Here is a 16,146-nt window from a genome sequence, read left to right on the forward strand (position 1 = left end):
TACATCCTCACTGTGTTGAGATTGTTGTACCACTAGTCAAGTAGTTACTAATAAACTAAGTCACTCCACCTGGAAAACAAATACCAAATGTATTAACCTCCCTCTCCCATCACTTCTGTCCAGTCATAGAGCTCTGAGCCTGTAGATTAGCAGGGTATTAAATAAGCAATGCCATCTATATTTAACAGGTATATAAGAAGAATTAATTAGCTCTCATGAGACAGTTGTTTCATTAAAGATTCTTATGAGATTGTGAGTCAGATGTATCCTGATATTTTTTATAAAGACTTAATTTAAGCGCCTACTTATTGCTTTATGTTCTACGTCAGGCTCCCTCCCCATTTTGAGGTACCAGGGTTTGAATTCATGACTGTGAGTTTACTGAGCTTACTTACTAGGTTGACACTCTACCACTTGAGCCACACTTCCAGCCCTGCTTTTTGATACTAATTTTGCATGTGGTATCTGGCAAAGTTTTCTGCCTAGGATGGCCTCAAACCATATCCTTCAGATTTTAGCCTTCTGAGTAACTAGAATTATTAGGATTATAGATGGGATCTACTAGCACCTGCGCATGCGCGTGCGCATGCATGCATGCACATGGCATTTGATTTGATTTTTGTTGTTGTTTTTAAAGGAGGATAATTTAAAATATGTGACTCCAGTGAGCCAGTCATAAATGGATTGCACTCAGATATAATACTGGTCTGTTGCTGGTATTTGTGGCTTTATTTCTCCAGGTTAAATCTTTCAATCAAGTTGTCTTGGAAGGCCTTGTTCTGACTTACTAATTGTTTAGGAGGCTTTTATGGAATTGTATTCTCGGTTCATGTAACAGGATTCTCTTTGGTTTGAAAAAAAATATTCATTTTAATGTGCATTTGCACCCTTTAAAATGGCCCCTGAATGGAGATGTAGAATAAGATGGTAACGTGTAGACTCGAATGGCACTCTCCCACTGGAGTGGCTGATAGAGGTATTCTTATAGTTGGAAAGGACTTTTGACTATTCCTGCTCCAGTTTCCCACAGCACAAATACGCCTCCCCACCTCATGTGAACACTAACCTTAGTGTACCTTTTAAGGACGTGTTTGATAGTGCAATAAGTATTTCCCACATGAAATTGGACTTAGCCCTTTTTTTTATCTATTCCATTTGAACTTGCAGAAAATGAATACAGTCTCATTACATGGCAGATCTTTTGAACTCTAAGCAAGATCAGATCCTTCATCTTCCATTTGTAACATTTTACTTTACTGTCTGAGTGAGACTTAAGTAAGACATTGGGGCTACTAGACTACCTGTTTAGATATGCTCTGTGTTCTTAGCATCTCTTTGAAACATGGCTTCCAGCACTCCAGAGGTACTCTAATGACAAGAGAATGTTTACCTCGCTTATTGTGAACACCAGAATTCAAGTGGGTTCACTTTTTCCAGCACCCCTAACACAAACCTAACTTACATGGGATGTGACATGTTGAATTCACCATCCTCTCAGGTCTTTCCTCAAATGAAAGCTGCCAAGGTTAGCATTGAACTAATACTACATTTTGTTTTCCCTTTACATACTGGTTTTATAGTTCATCCCTGTACAAGATGTGTCTTTCTTTTGCTTTTTATCCTCCTTATTCTTGTCCCCATCGTGGTAACTGAATTTCTTTTCGATTTTGGGGAAAAAAAATGATGTTTACTTGTTATTCTAACATTGTGCCATGATATGAGTTGAAAGAGGCTATTGCTGAGAACCTTCTAGAGGATAAAAGACAGGGCTTCTAAGCATGCGCCCAGAAGTCACTGCAGGTTGACATGAATGTATTAACCAGTATTCCTGAAAGTTGATCACAAAACTATGAGCCTCCACGGCCAGGCAATGGCATCACCCACATCTATTCATCCTTTCTCAAGGTTACCAAGAAAGGCTATAACTGAAATACACCTTGTCTGTAGCCTCTCCAATCTATCAACCTAGAAACCTGCCAAAAAAAAAGTGAAGTGAGGTTAGACTGCCATGGCTTTTTCTAAGAGACCTCCTGCTGGTGCTTAGTGGTGTTATTTATCTTTGCTAAAGAGCCCCATGGCATCTAAATAATTCCTTCTAGGTTTCTACAGTGGTCAGCATCAAATACAACAATCTCAAGTTTCCTTTCTCATTTTGAAATTGGGACATTTGTTTGTCTCCACTCTTCTGTTTCTAGTTCTGTTCTCTGTGATTTCCTATGTATTATTAGATGCAGTGATCTACACACCCTTTGAGGAGACAGTGAGTTTGCCTTTGGACACTTGAACTTATTTGGATCCTCCTGATTCACTCTTTTTATCAACTATCTTTGTTAGGCTTTGCTTTTGTGAATCCAAGCATCTTCCCCTAAAGAATCTGGGAGCAAACCGAGTATCAGTCAAGTCCTCACTTCCTCACTCAGTAGATTAGTAAGAGACACAGGACTTGAAGGTGCATCCAGGAGAACCAGAACCTGCTCAGAATGCGGATGTTGAGTCTGGTATCGGAGATGGAAGTCGTGAGGGAGACATCTGATTGGTGGACACAGTGAGGCAGGAGAGATGGCAGCCTCTTGCAGCCTGACCTCTTGTCACCTGTTGTAATTTTAGTAGACTCTGGCGGCAGCGATTGGACTGGGGTAGATCTCAGCTTATTCATCCTGGAAGTGTTTCCTGCCCTTGTTTCTTTAGTTCCAGGACTGTTGTCCTGTACCATTGCATCTGACTTTGAGGTCAGCTCCTGGCATGCACAACCCAGCAGAGGGAGGACAGAACTCTCTTACCGAGGTTACCAAACCAAGAATTCTGGGAAAGCGGGTTCTGTGAGCTCCCACTGTGGAGATACAGTGGCATTATCCAGTATTTATGATCTCTTTTAGGGGGGAAAAAAAAACCTTACATTGTTCTCATGACATTTTCCTAAGAAAAAAGAGCCAACATTTCATTACATTATAGCACTTTCGTTTTGTTGTTGCTAGTCCTGGGGCTTAAGGTCAGGGCTTGTGCACTATCCCTGAGATATTTTGCACAAGGCAAAATGTCACTCTACCACATAAACCATAGCTTTATTTTTCACTTTTTATTTTGGTAGTCAGACGTAAGAGTTTTGTGGACTTCCCTGCCTAAGCTGGCTTCAAGCTCTTATCCTCCAATCTCAGCCTCTTGAATAACATGAGCCACTGGTGCCTGTCTCATTATAGCACTTTTTTTTTTTAAAGTTTGTATTCTATAAACCTAATTTTTATAATTATACTTGTGTTGTTGCTATAAATGCTGTAACATTTTTTCCTTATTTTTATTCTTCCCCATCATTGGGGCAGGGATACTTTTATCATTTAAGCCATGCCCCCAGTCCTTTTCTGTTTAGTTTGGATTTTAGATAGGTTCTTAGACTACAATCCTCCTTAAGCTCCACCTCCAGAGTAGTTAGAATTACAGGCATAAGCCTCCATACCTGGCTGCATTTCTCTTTAAATAAGTCTGGGCTATTACTTGTGAACTTCCAAAGGAAATTCTGATTTTAAGAAAATATTGCCTTATTCCAATATTTTTCTCTCCAAAGTACTCTACTTAAAATACAGTTAGGGGCTGGGAGTTTGACCTAGTGATAGAGTGCTTGCCTAGCATGCATGAAGACCCAGGTTCGATTCCTCAGTACCACATACATAGGAAAAGGCCAGAAGTGGTGCTGTGGCCCAAATGGTAGAGGTCTAGCCTTGAGAAAACCTAAGGACAGTGCTCAGGCCCTGAGTTTAGTCCCATGACTGGCAAAAAAAAAATGCATTTAGGTATATCCCGTTGTGTGACTTTTCCATCTTGATAATCTTCTTGAAGTTGCAACCCACTGGATTATTTGTATGACTATAGTGTCTTTTTAAAGCAGATTTATAGGAACATACATTAGTTAAAACAATATATCCATTGGTTAACATTTTTGTTGTTGTTGTTTGTACTTTAATTTTTTCCCCAAGCCATCCAGATTCCTGACTTAGGAGTATTCTTTATCCAGATGATTGATTTGAAATTACTGTGTTAGACACTCCTTTAGTTCAAAACCTGTGACTGAATTTTAGCTTATTGATCTCAGATCCTAGAAACAGACCTGTCTTTCTCTGAATTACTCTCAGCGTTACAGGAGAATATTTGTCTTTCTTAGGGTCTTCCTTCACTGTTACACATTGTGAGATGAGCTGGTCCCCTTTGGCTTTTCTTTCCTCCTGCTCAGTGCTGCGTCCAGGCTGAGATCTTAGCAGTACACATCTTCCCAGCCTCTGCCTTCTTTCTGATAGGCATAGGATACAAAGTTCCCTCTGCATACAGGTTTCTTTCAAGGCCCCACTCCTCCTTCCTCCTGAGGCTCTGTCTCAGCAAGTTCTTGCCACCCCTGGCCTAGCCAAGGACAACTGTGCCTATCTGTGTGTTCTGATTCCAGTCTGTTCCCCATCCTGCCTTCTTTCTGAGGTGCCTCCAATCATGCCATCTTGTTAAGAACTTTCGATCACTTCCTGGGCCTGCCCACTGCACATCAGACTTCCCAGCTTTATTTTCCTGCACATCCTTCTGTGGTTCTTCCTCCTATTTCAGGACATTCCAACGCCTTCTGTATGTGTGGCATATCACATGAACATTCACCCCTCCTCTCCCTGGTTTATGCCACTCCCTCCCCACGTGCATTCAGCTCTGAGGCTGACCAGCATGGCTCGTCTGTGGATCCCCAGGATGAGCCCACGTATCTCATGGGCTGCCATGTTGGTCTACAGTAAGGCCTGGGTAAAGAGTCTAACCTAACAGCTGTGCCCTGCCATCCCCTAAAAGGATACCCATGTCACAGAGTTTGTGTGCTAACCTAAGGAATCTTCCTTAGAGGCTGGAAATTTGGTGGTACTTTATTTTTGGTCCTGATCCTGGAGCTTGAACTCGGGGCCTGGGCACAGTCCGTGAGCACTTTTGCTCAAGGGTAGAGTTTTTGACTATTTTTCTTTCTCTCTTTTTTTTTTTTTTTTTTTGGTGGTTAATTGGAGATAAGAATCTTATAAACTTTCCTGCCCAGTCTGGCTTTGAACTACACTCCTCAGATCTCTGACTCCTAAATAGCCAGGGTTATAACATAAACCACCTAGCACCTGACATCATTTTTTTAATGCCCAGTGGATGGAAATGAACTTCTTTCTGAGTTTGAATAGATCCACCCCCTTTCTTTTTCTTTTTCTTTTCAAGTAGAGTTATACAAAGCAGAACAGACTGCTTAGTTGCTGTTCAGAAACCAAAACTGATGGATGCATGGAACATCCTTCCATGTGCTCAGTTTTGTAACAAAGCCACTTTATATCCTAGTTTATGGTCCCAGGAACCATGGGAGGTAAGTATCTTCATTGCAGAGTGAGGGGCTAGACTCAGGCTCCTGAAGATCACGTTTACTCTCAGCCAGTGCTGGCTGTTCTCCACTCCTTTTGGGAGCATAAGCAAGAGACATGCATAGGGAACAAGGAGAAGGAAAAGCTCTGGGGCCATCAGGGGATCTAGTTTCTCCCAGTTTTGGAAAAGTGTGTAGGGTTTTTTGTTGTTGTTTGATTAGTTTTTTGGGTTTTTTGTCAGAGTAAGGTACCAAACACTGCTCTCTCATACGAGAGATCTTCCCACAAGGCAGGTATGTGAGGAGATGGAAGTTTGGAGAAATGCAAAGAATTCCTCCAGGTCACCCAGTCTGGGGGGAAGAGCTGGGCCGGGAGAAGGACCCAGGTCTTCTGACTCTAGTATTCTTTCTACTCTACCGCAGGTGTAACGCGGAGAAGGTGCCCAGTAATTCTCAGTTGGAAATAGAAGGAAACAGGTCAGGATCTGTCTTGTATTCCTGTGACTGTAAATTCAGGTATCCCTTGGTACCCCACTCCCACCCCTTCTCCCCCCCCCAAACAAATGAAGAAAAGAAAAGCTGGACTTGGGTGGCTCATGCCTGTAATCCTAGCTACTCAGGAAGCTGAGATCTAAGGATCATGGTTCGAAGCGAGCCCCGGCAAGAAAGCCCATGAAACTCTTATCACAATTAACCATTAGAAAACCAGAAGTGGCACTGTGGCCCATTGTGGTAGAGTTCTAGCCTTGAACAAAAAGTCTCAGGGACAGTGCCCAGGCCCTGATAAGCCCCACAACTGACAATAAACAAATGTACATTTCTCCTGTTCCTCCAGTCACCTCTACTTGGGGTATGGGGGATACAGGAACTCTTCTTCATAAACACCTGTCATGCTTTTGAAGGTATGTCTTAACTGAAGAGGGGGGATCCATATGGTAAATCCACATCTGACAAAGGAGGCAGGAACCTGACCTACAGCATCTCAGACATGAGTTTGTGCTCACTCCCCTCTCTTTCAGCACAGCTTCTGTTGTGCTTGCCTGGGGCCTCTTAACTATCCACTGTCCTGATGTACAGTCCCAGGGTTGGGGGCTGGGATATGATAGACTTTGATAAAGGGTGACACGAAGCTGTGTGCGTGTTCACACTACCCTGCACCTGGGAAATTGAATCACTGCTGGTGTGCAGGGGCAGGAGCTGTGGCTACTCCTGTGTGGGCTGGGCTTTGTGGCAGGGTGTGATGTCTGAGTCTACTTGTCATGTAGGGCCTTATGCATTGTAGGCCAATCTGCCTAACCTTCGTGTGCCATTGCTTGGGCTGGGTGGAAGGGAAGTTGTTTTTCTCTCGGAGGTTGTTTGTGACCGTAGATGTTGGTGAGTGGGAGAGATGGATGGGCATGATACAACAGAGTGAGGCATTGCTGTTATATCAAAAATAATATTTTGTTTCTGCTTTTGATCAAGCTGACTTGACACAATGTTTAATTGTCCTCATTCCAGTTTTGTCAACCGAGCCAATCATGTCCTTTACACTTTTTTTTTTAATCAAGATGGCAACTAATATAGTGAAAACAGAGACTATGGCTTGTATTTCAGAATGAATATCAATTCCTAGTTGTAGCACTCTTCTTTATGTATAGAGTTAAACACGTGTGTGGTTGTTTTCTTTCTTTTTTTTCTTTTTCTGTTTTTTTGTGGGGCTTGAACTGTCCCTGAGCTCTTCAGCTCAAGGCTACCACCCTACCCTTGAGCCAAGTCCCTCTTCCCGTTTTCTTTTCTTTTCTTTGAATCTTGGAATTGCCTTTTTATCACAGTCAAATCAATTTGCGAATGACAAGTACAGGGTCTTTGGACTCCTATTAATAAACATGTACATCTTGAATAGGTAAAATCAGACGCTCATAAGCTGGACTCCATTTTTAGGTTAGGATGATGTAATAAACAAGGATGGTAAGTCTATCCATGCAACCAATAATACTTCTCAACTCTCAAAGCACCACTTCCTTATTGTTGTCAGTAAACAATGATTTATCCTACAAACTAACCACATAAATCATGAGAGACTTGAACTGTTCTGTTTTTACTATTATGGCAAAGAATTCCATCTGGTTTTGGATTTGCGGAGTCAGACAACAAGCACTCTGTAAGGCTGGCCAGTTGAAAGAGTGAGCCATCTTGGGAAGACACTTTTACTTCCATTAACTAGAAAGAGGCCTGATGGTCTAAACAGCACAGTGCAGGCTGATCCCATCCCACAAGCAAGGACAGATCTGAGCTCCCTTCCCTACCACCTCCTTTCCTCTTTCCTCTCTTCTAGCAAATAGTCATGTGACCATGAAAAGTGGATTAATAACTTGAAAGGCAATTGCAGGCCCCCAATGTCATGCCTGGGCTTTCTGAAGGTAGAAGATATAACTTAAGGCAGTTAGGACCTACATATATCCAATTTCACTAAACATACTTTTAAACTATCATTTCCAGAGGCGTAGCGAGGGGCTCAGTGCTTAATTCCTTAGGACTCTTGGGGACCTGTTTGGTCCTTGATTGTCACACACATTTCCTTTTCCCACAAGCCCAAAGTTAACCATATAGGGGTGAGAGTTAGTGTTGTGATGAATTAACCCTTCAGAACCATTTTTATTATTATTATTATTATTTCCTTTATGGTTTCAAAAGCCCAGAACATTTTCTCTGTCAATCTGTGAATAAAATGGAGTGTCCTAAAGTACATTTGGAAGCAGCTATATAGGTGAAGAACCCAAAGACCTGGTGTGAATCGATGTGTGACCAGGTAGGGAGAGAACGAACAGGGAGGGACAGGAAAGAGTGAGATTGCACACCAGTAATACAGACCCTGCCAAATGGGCCGTGAGTGAAGGGGGCAAAGAAGCTCAGTTCCATGGGTTGGCGCAGCCACAGAAGTGGGAAAGAGCAGGCTTTCTTGGTATGAGCAGTGTCCAGGGGGCAGCAGAGCCTTTCAGGGAAGTTCCAGTGTCATCCTCAGGGATTACGTCTCCAGTCACTTACAGTGACTGTCATATTAAGAAGTCAAAAGAAGGCACTCCTGAACTCTTGGAATGGCGTGCAGGACCAGTGAGTGGTGTTTGCTGAGGGGAGACAGTCAAGGAGCAAAGAGTAGGTCTTATGTGGGAAGGAGAAACTGAAAGGAGGGTTGTCGGGACAGAGTTGCATCCATGCTGAGAAGCAGCCTTGTTCGTGAGATACGGCACGAAGGAATCAATGGCTAGACAATGCTGATTGGTAGAGAAGGACACATCTTCAGATAAGGAGATGACAGTAGCAAGACAAAACATGGTTGACAAGACTTGGGGTACACTGGATGTGAGGAAGTTAGCTCCTGGCTTTCTAGGCCGAGTGGCAATCGAATGGTAGTATCATGTACAGGAATGTAGGTGAAAGCAGAGGCAGCATGTGTGGAGGGCATGGTATATACGTACCTGTGTGCACACATGTGTGTGTAACTCCACTGTACCTAGTCCGTGACAGGACATCAAAGTTCTCCACATGGCGATTCCTAGCCCTTGATGCTGTGATTATGCTGTTACTATTGACTGCCCCTTCAGGATCAGCCAACAAAGTCTTAGACAAAATTTATTTTTAGTATCCTTGGTAGCAGAAACTCTATATTTCCTTAAGTGGAGGAAGGAGCTGCTTTGATAGCTGTCAGGCCCTAGTGCCCCTGCATTTTGTAGCTGTAATTAGATCATAGAGAGACTGCCACGAATCAAGAGTGTGACCTTGAGGGAGACACACCTGAAGGAAATTTGGGCTCTAGGTGAAGAGCCGTTTTTCATCCATTTTCTGTGGCAGATATCTGGGCCCAGGCTGAGTGTCTAATGGAAGAGCAGCCTAAGAAGGTCAGATGTTTCCCAAAATGATTTAACTGGTAAGGACCCTTCTTAGAGGACACTGTTAATGATCCAGTAAGCTAGTAGGCTGTGGAACACACTTTGAGAAATTCTGAATTGGAACTCAGAAACTGCATGCAGTTGAGAGAGAATACACTCCTGGAAATGGGAGTTCCGGTGCTTTATTTTGCCCTCATTGCAAGTACTGGTACTTAAACTGTTTCCTGGAGCAGGCTGCTGTGACTCCTGGCAGACTTGACACTTCCTTATGGTGCTCAGCCAATTATATCCACATATAGCAGGTGGGTAGCCCACAAATACACTTAGTCCGCCTGTTTTCTGAGACACAGAAAGCCTCCCCTAACTTCCCACATTAGCCTGGCCCTGCAGCCTCTCTCCCAAGGGATTTCTGCTTCTCTAACTGTAAGGCAGTACTGGTTCAGGAGAAGTAGGAATCCCAGAATGGATCTTCTTACAGGGCTGATAAATTGTTTTCAAGACCAATCCATCAACATCTTCATCAAAAGCAGATTGATTTAGAAATAGCAAGTATTGGATATATAATAAATAAATATCCCTGTGTATATCCCTAAAAAGAATCTGTCTTGTTCTTTTAGATTCATGCTTCATTGAACTTTGGTAAAATGGCCAAGGGAAAAGAAAAGCACCACTCTGGTGCCTGTCACAAGCCAGTGAGTGAGCCAAGAGTTTAGGTCTTGGGTGCAGGTAGAGAGACATTTGATTTTGTTTGCCTGTGAAAGCTCTGTGCTCTTGAGTTTAGTCATAATTCAGCCAAAAGCCTAGAAGCATTTTTAAGAAGCAGAGAACAGAGCCCCAAGATCAAAGATCAGAGTATTCTGTGGAAGGGAAGGTCAGTTGTTTCATTTGGAAGGAGGGCATCTTTCAGAAAGCTAGCAATTGGCTGGCTAGGGAAGCAGCCTGCTGCTTAGCCATCCTGTATGATAGGGATGGTGAGTATTCCTTAGTCTACCTGCTATTGTGAAATGTCAAGGGAGGCAGGTGGGGAAGGTAAGAAAGCAGATGTCCCCAAGCCAGTGTTTTCTAAAAGTCAAATGATAGGTGGTAAATCTTTTTAAAAATGTCCTGTCAAAATCCTTACCAAAATGAAAGCCTATGACTTTCTGGATTCATGTCCTTTTGCCAGCCACTGCTGACAGCAGTAGATGCAAAAAGGACATTCTAAACAAACCATTAGCAAGTTTGTACCATGAGTTCTTAGGATAAGATTCTCATTTCTTAACTAAAATTTTTTATTTAGTTATCCTTTTCTGTATGTTTGTTGGCCTTTATTAGTAGCAGTAAAAGGTGCCAATTAGAGAAACATTTTGTTCACGGTGATATAAATAAGTTAGTCATATGACCCCAAGATTTGTTTAGGGTAATTTTTTTTACTTACAATATTCTTCAAAGAAAGGTAACCTAATAAAAATCAGTTGAGACTGATTTTATGGATATGCAGTTCTAAATTATGTTTGACTGTAAATCTTCATTTTGTTAAATAAGAGTGCATTGTTATTCCAGCATGTGTTTTGGCATATCTCCTCTGATCCTTTTTAAAGCCTGTTTAAAAACCTTGAAGTTTCACTAACAGTTTTTTATCCTGAGGGTGGTTATTTTTGTTGGTTTTTGTAATGTCATAACAAGCATTTTTTCCATTCTTTTAAAGCACACAGCCCTCAATGCTAGGATTTTATTGCATGACCTTTCCCTAATCAGTAAACATTTTGACTGCTTTGACTTATTTACTTAAATAACTATGATGAACATCTTTATGTATACATAATTCTCTGGGTTTTAGCCCAGATAGATTATGGAAAGTAAAATTGGGCATCAAAGACTGATTGTACTTAAGATGTTTATAAGGTCTTAGTGCTTTCCCCTCCCCCACCCCTGAATCCAAGAAATCCTTGATATCGCTAACATTGAAGCGCTGCTTTTATCTTCTGTTATTCTGGTGCAAACTTGTTTGCATTGATAACTGAAGAATGTGATGGAGTATCTTAAGTCTTTCTTGCTCCTTAAGATGATTTCTTTTTAACAGCTGTTAACTTTATCACCAAAAAAAAAAAAAATCTACCCCATCCCACTCTGATTGGCTGTTACTTCTTCAATTTTATTTATTTAATTTATTTATAGTGCCAGTCTTGGGACTTGAACTGAGGACCTTTGCATTGCCTCTGAGGTTTTATTTTGTTTTGTTTTGTTTGCTAAAGGCTAGCACTCTACCACTTGAGCCACAGCTCAATTTCTGACTTTTCTGGGGTGATTAATTGGAGAGGAGAATCTCATGGACTTTTCTGCCTGGACTGGCTTCTAGTTAAAATCCTCAGATCTCAGTCTCCTGAGTCACTAGGATTACAGGTGTGAACTACCGGCCCCCGGCTTGTTGTTTCTTCTTCTATGATTTTATCCAAGGGCCTGGAAGGCCAGACTTTGGTAGGAATTATTAGTACTTAAGGAAACTCAGATGAAAAAGGTCAATAGTACATACAGCAGCCCATGATTCTTCCCTTGCTTGTTCCCTCCCTCCCTTCCTTCCTTCCTCCCTTCCTTTATCTTTCTTCTTTTTGCCAGTCCTGGGGCTTGAACTCAGGACCTGGGCACCATCCTTGGGTTTTCTCAAGGCTAATGCTCTTGCACTTCACTTGAGCCACAGCACTACTTCCAACTGTTTCTGTTTATGTGGTACTGAGGAATCGAACCCAGTGCTTTGTGCATACTAGGCCACGCTCCCTGCCCCCCTTATCTTTCTTTTTTCCTCTCTCTTCTTCCCTCCCTCTCAATACTGTGGCTTGAACTCAGGACCATAGTCCATGGTGTTTTTGTTCAAGGCTGGCACTCTACCACTTTAGCTGCTCCTTCATTTTTGGCTTTTTCATGGTTAATTGGATATAAGAACTTCATGGACTTTCCTGCCTCTTCGAACCAGAATCCTAGAATCTGTGTAGCTAAGAGTATAGATGTGAGCGAGCCACCAGCAAGCACCCAGTTCATGACACCTGATCTGACTGGATAATGAAGGTGCACTTAGAGTATGGATGGATTTTCTCCATAATGTACACAAGACTTAGTAGAAACTTGAGCCTAAAAAGCAATGTTTCCACCTTCTGCCCTGCAGTGTTGACTGATTTTTCAAAATTGTCTTCCCAAATGAATTCCTGTGTGTGATTCCTTTAGGACTACAGTTACTTTCCTGTAAAACCTTGAGAACCACGTGCATTTTCTAAACCATGTCATTTGCTTATTGACTTAAACGGGTCACATTTTTGCCTTCATTTAATGTAATGCAATTTACGTTACTTTTGTTACTGTAAACAAAACTTCTTTCAGCATCATTTAAGATCGCTTTCTCGGAAGTATTTGAAATTGTCAGTCAGCTTGGGCACATGAGAAACACAAAACAGAAAGGAAAGACAGATACTGATGGCTCACACCTGTACTCCTAGACTCTTATCTCTGAACACCAATATCCAGAAGTGGAGTTTCAGCTTAGTGATAGAGTTCAAGTCCCAGCGCGCTCATTCTGTCTCTGTCTCTGTCTCTGTCTCTGTCTCTCTCTCTCTCTCTCTCTCTCTCTCTCTCTCTCTCTCTCTCTCACACACACACACACACACACACACACACACACACATTTTTTAAAAAAGGAAAAAAAGAGCCTCCGCCAATGTCAATCTTCTTGCTTAGTCCTGGTTGAAAAAAATTCATGGAAAGACTCCAACCAGGACTTCAGGATTTTAAAGGAGAAGTTTCTTCTCTCATGCCTACAATTAGACCTAAAATGTAACCAGAGGTAAAGCTAATTGTTACATAAAAGTGTGGTCTCCCATTTTAAAGTCAGAATAGGGCTGATGTGTAAAACACTGCCTTGCGGTTTGTAGAGATAATGGAGAAAAAAATGGTTTCTAGATGAAGAATAACAAAATGAACATCCATCTGTATGTAGCTCCACATGCAGGGTTTCCAGACCACCATTTGCAAATGGAATGTTGGGCTTTTCCATCTCTCACATGTGTGACCTTTCGGCTTTGCCCTGCACCATTAATATTGGTAGACAGGAAAGGTGCTTGACTAGCCACAGGTAAACTGTAGGTCCAGTGCAACCCTTTACGTTTGGGTTTCAGGTTATATAGTCATCCCACTAAGTTAATAGCCTTCTCACATCTTAGTCTCAGATAATCACTGTGCCCAATGGATCCAAACTATCTTTCAACCCGGGAGAAGGGAAAGGTGCGTCTCATTTTTGTCCCAGGACAAAAAAAATCACTACTTCAGGTAGTAATTTACCTTTTGGCCTTGAATTGTACACAGTAACATAATGGAAAGTACCTTAGGGTTGTTTAAGTAGTTCAACAAAATCAGATCACCTTCTGCAAGCCATTGCACAATTAGCCCATTGTTCTATACTAGAAAAAAAAATCTTTTCTGGTATTGGAAGGGGGAAAAAGGAGGGTTGAAATGGTATATTAAAAAAGGCTTTGCTCAGCTCAAGTTTGAAAAATTCCAAGAATTCAAAGCTCTCTCAAGCTGCCTCCCTTTTGTCTTATTTGGTTTTAACCTGTAATTTTTTTTAGAGAGGGGGAAAAAATGCTATGGCTATAATCCATTAGTAAGTGTTCCAGCTACCACAGTGCATTCCACAGTTCAGGTGAGAGTGCAGGTTATAAAGAATCCAGATGTTCCTGGTCTGTGTTATCCTCAGAACAGCCATTGCCTTACAGGATGGGGAGGGTTTGACTACCTATTAAATATCTGACCCTGTGAGGAAGAAAAGGATAACATACACTGGAGGAATGAAGTTCAGTGCAATTAATATTTAGGAGACTTTCTTCCATTTTTGTGGTGAATGAGTCCTTATATGTGGATGGGTCATGAAGTGTTTGAAAAGGGAAAAGGCAAAGAAATTCACAGCCATGGAGTGAGTAGGCAATTGATGGGAGCTGGAAAAAGGATGGCTGACAAAGTGTGGGTTTTTTTTGTGGGGGGGGGGGTGGAGGTTGGTTGAAGCGAATAGGTGTACACAAATGTAATGCGTGCCTGTCCAACAAAGAAAGTGGACAGAAGAGAAACTGAAGGGAGCATATGTTCTGGAGGCCTTAGAAAAAACCAGACAGATATTTGAAGCATAATGGAAGCAACAGTGTCGGAAGACAACTTCCTGAGCTTCCAAGTCAACCTTTCAACCCACGTCTGTTCTTAGGAGAGTGAGAATAGAAAATGGGATAGGAATAGTAAGGCCAGTGAATGCTTCACTTTTGAAGCAGAATAAATGTGTTTATTTCTCTTTTTACAGTATTGGCTCACAGTCTGAGAACATTCGGCTCTCCTCTTTATGAGCAGATAACTCTTAAGACGTGTTTCCTTATAGGGTCTAGGATTTCTAGGGCCTAAATAAGGGTAGAGAGGGCAAAACCAGATTGCCTTTGTAACTTTGCCCTTCAGGATTTCATTACACACTTGATCCATGCTGCTTATTTATTTCACCAGTACCACGGTTGAAAGTGTGTCCATGACAGGTGTGCAAAGCAAAGATGGGCTTGTTAAGCTGTCAATAGAAAAATGACACCATCTGTTGGCAATGTAGAAAACGACACTGTGAAGGTATTGAGGGTCATATGAAAATCCACCATTACAAAGAGGTCTGATATTGACACTGATGCTTGGTTTTATTTTTTTTTTTCAGAGCTAATTACAGCTACATTTCTGATATAAATAGAAATACTGCTGTCTATAAATTCTTCTTATTCCCTTTCATATGCTCCTTTTTAAAAAGTAAAAGGTTCAAAGGTACAAATCTCAGGTTAGGTGGTAGGAAAATGCACTAGTAATCCTGGCTTTGTGTTGAAGATGCTAATAAATAAAAGAAATTTTGCCACATACTAAGTGGCATAAACATATTTTCCAAACTGCATGGGGTGGGGCTGGAGGGAGGGTGAGGGGAAGAGAACACCTTTGGTTCTTGCCACAGTAACGGAAAAATGCAATTTCTTGGTATTCTGCAGTCCTAAGCCTCTTGTATTCATTCCTGATTTTAGTATTCATGAAGCCCATATATGCATTTAAAAAAAAAAAAGCAGTGACCCAGTCAGTATAGCAGAAAAACTCTCCCATCCTTTGACAGAGGATTTTCGGTTAATTTATTCAGGTCCCTTTGCACTTTCAGCTTTTCTCCCACTGGTTGCTAGGCAACCACTTGAGTTACTGCGCATGCCTTTTTTATGATAACTGTCATTATGATTATTTTTTAATTATACAACTGGGACTTGTGGATTAAAACAGCATATTGTCATTTGTGCTCTGCCACTGCCTTGGCACATTCTGGCACACTCCTGCAGTCACCTTCTGAAATGTACATGCCCATGATTGATGGTTATCTTTTGATGTTTGGCTTCACAAAGGAACTAGCAATGGCATTATAAGGGGAAGGAGATCTTTGTGAAAAATGACTAGCCCGTATATCACAAGCTGTTACTGAGCTGGGTGGGCCAAATCAGATATTAGGATCTGGGACTGAAATTATCTATCTTTGTTCCTTTAGCCATGTTTGTTTCTAATATTAAGTGATGTGAAAGGCTTGCATTGCTTTTGCAGCTTTTTTTTCTGCATTACAAAACGATAAGCATTTGTAACTGTTAAAACCTGCTTTTCAGTAAACCCATCGTTGCATGAGAGGAGGCGCGCACTAATCCTAGAAACATGAGCCACCCACAGTCTCCAAAGGCAGTGATTCTTTTTTGCCCAAACTGGTCCACACACAGATCTATGGGGTTAGGTGAGATTAAGGGGGGGTGTTTGTGCCACATGATAATGCAAGCACATGTGGCTCAGAGTGTGGGCAATCTTTTAAAAAGAATAAAGCTGAAAAGATGGTCACCCAGTAGGTATGTGCAAACCCTTTCCACTTGGATT

At 41.7% G+C, this 16,146-nt stretch overlaps 1 protein-coding gene across 5 annotated transcripts in view; it reads left to right on the forward strand.

Annotated features, from left to right (window-relative positions):
* The window catches only part of Smarca2 (SWI/SNF related BAF chromatin remodeling complex subunit ATPase 2), a 173,749-nt gene that overhangs the window by 146,286 nt on the left and 11,317 nt on the right, over nt 1-16,146 (forward strand). For 3 of the 5 annotated variants that reach the window (XM_090329694.1, XM_090329696.1, XM_090329695.1), the window contains exon 29: nt 5,774-5,827. The exons of the other annotated variants lie outside the window; for them this stretch is intronic. In XM_090329694.1, coding sequence (XP_090185820.1) covers nt 5,774-5,827 — 54 coding nt within the window. The remainder of the gene's footprint in view (nt 1-5,773; nt 5,828-16,146) is intronic. 5 annotated transcript variants of the gene reach the window in all.

The sequence above is a fragment of the Megascapheus bottae genome, chromosome 3 (assembly GCF_031878675.1).
Source record: "Megascapheus bottae isolate mThoBot1 chromosome 3, mThoBot2.hap1, whole genome shotgun sequence".
In the NCBI taxonomy this organism is placed as follows: Eukaryota; Metazoa; Chordata; class Mammalia; order Rodentia; family Geomyidae; genus Megascapheus; species Megascapheus bottae.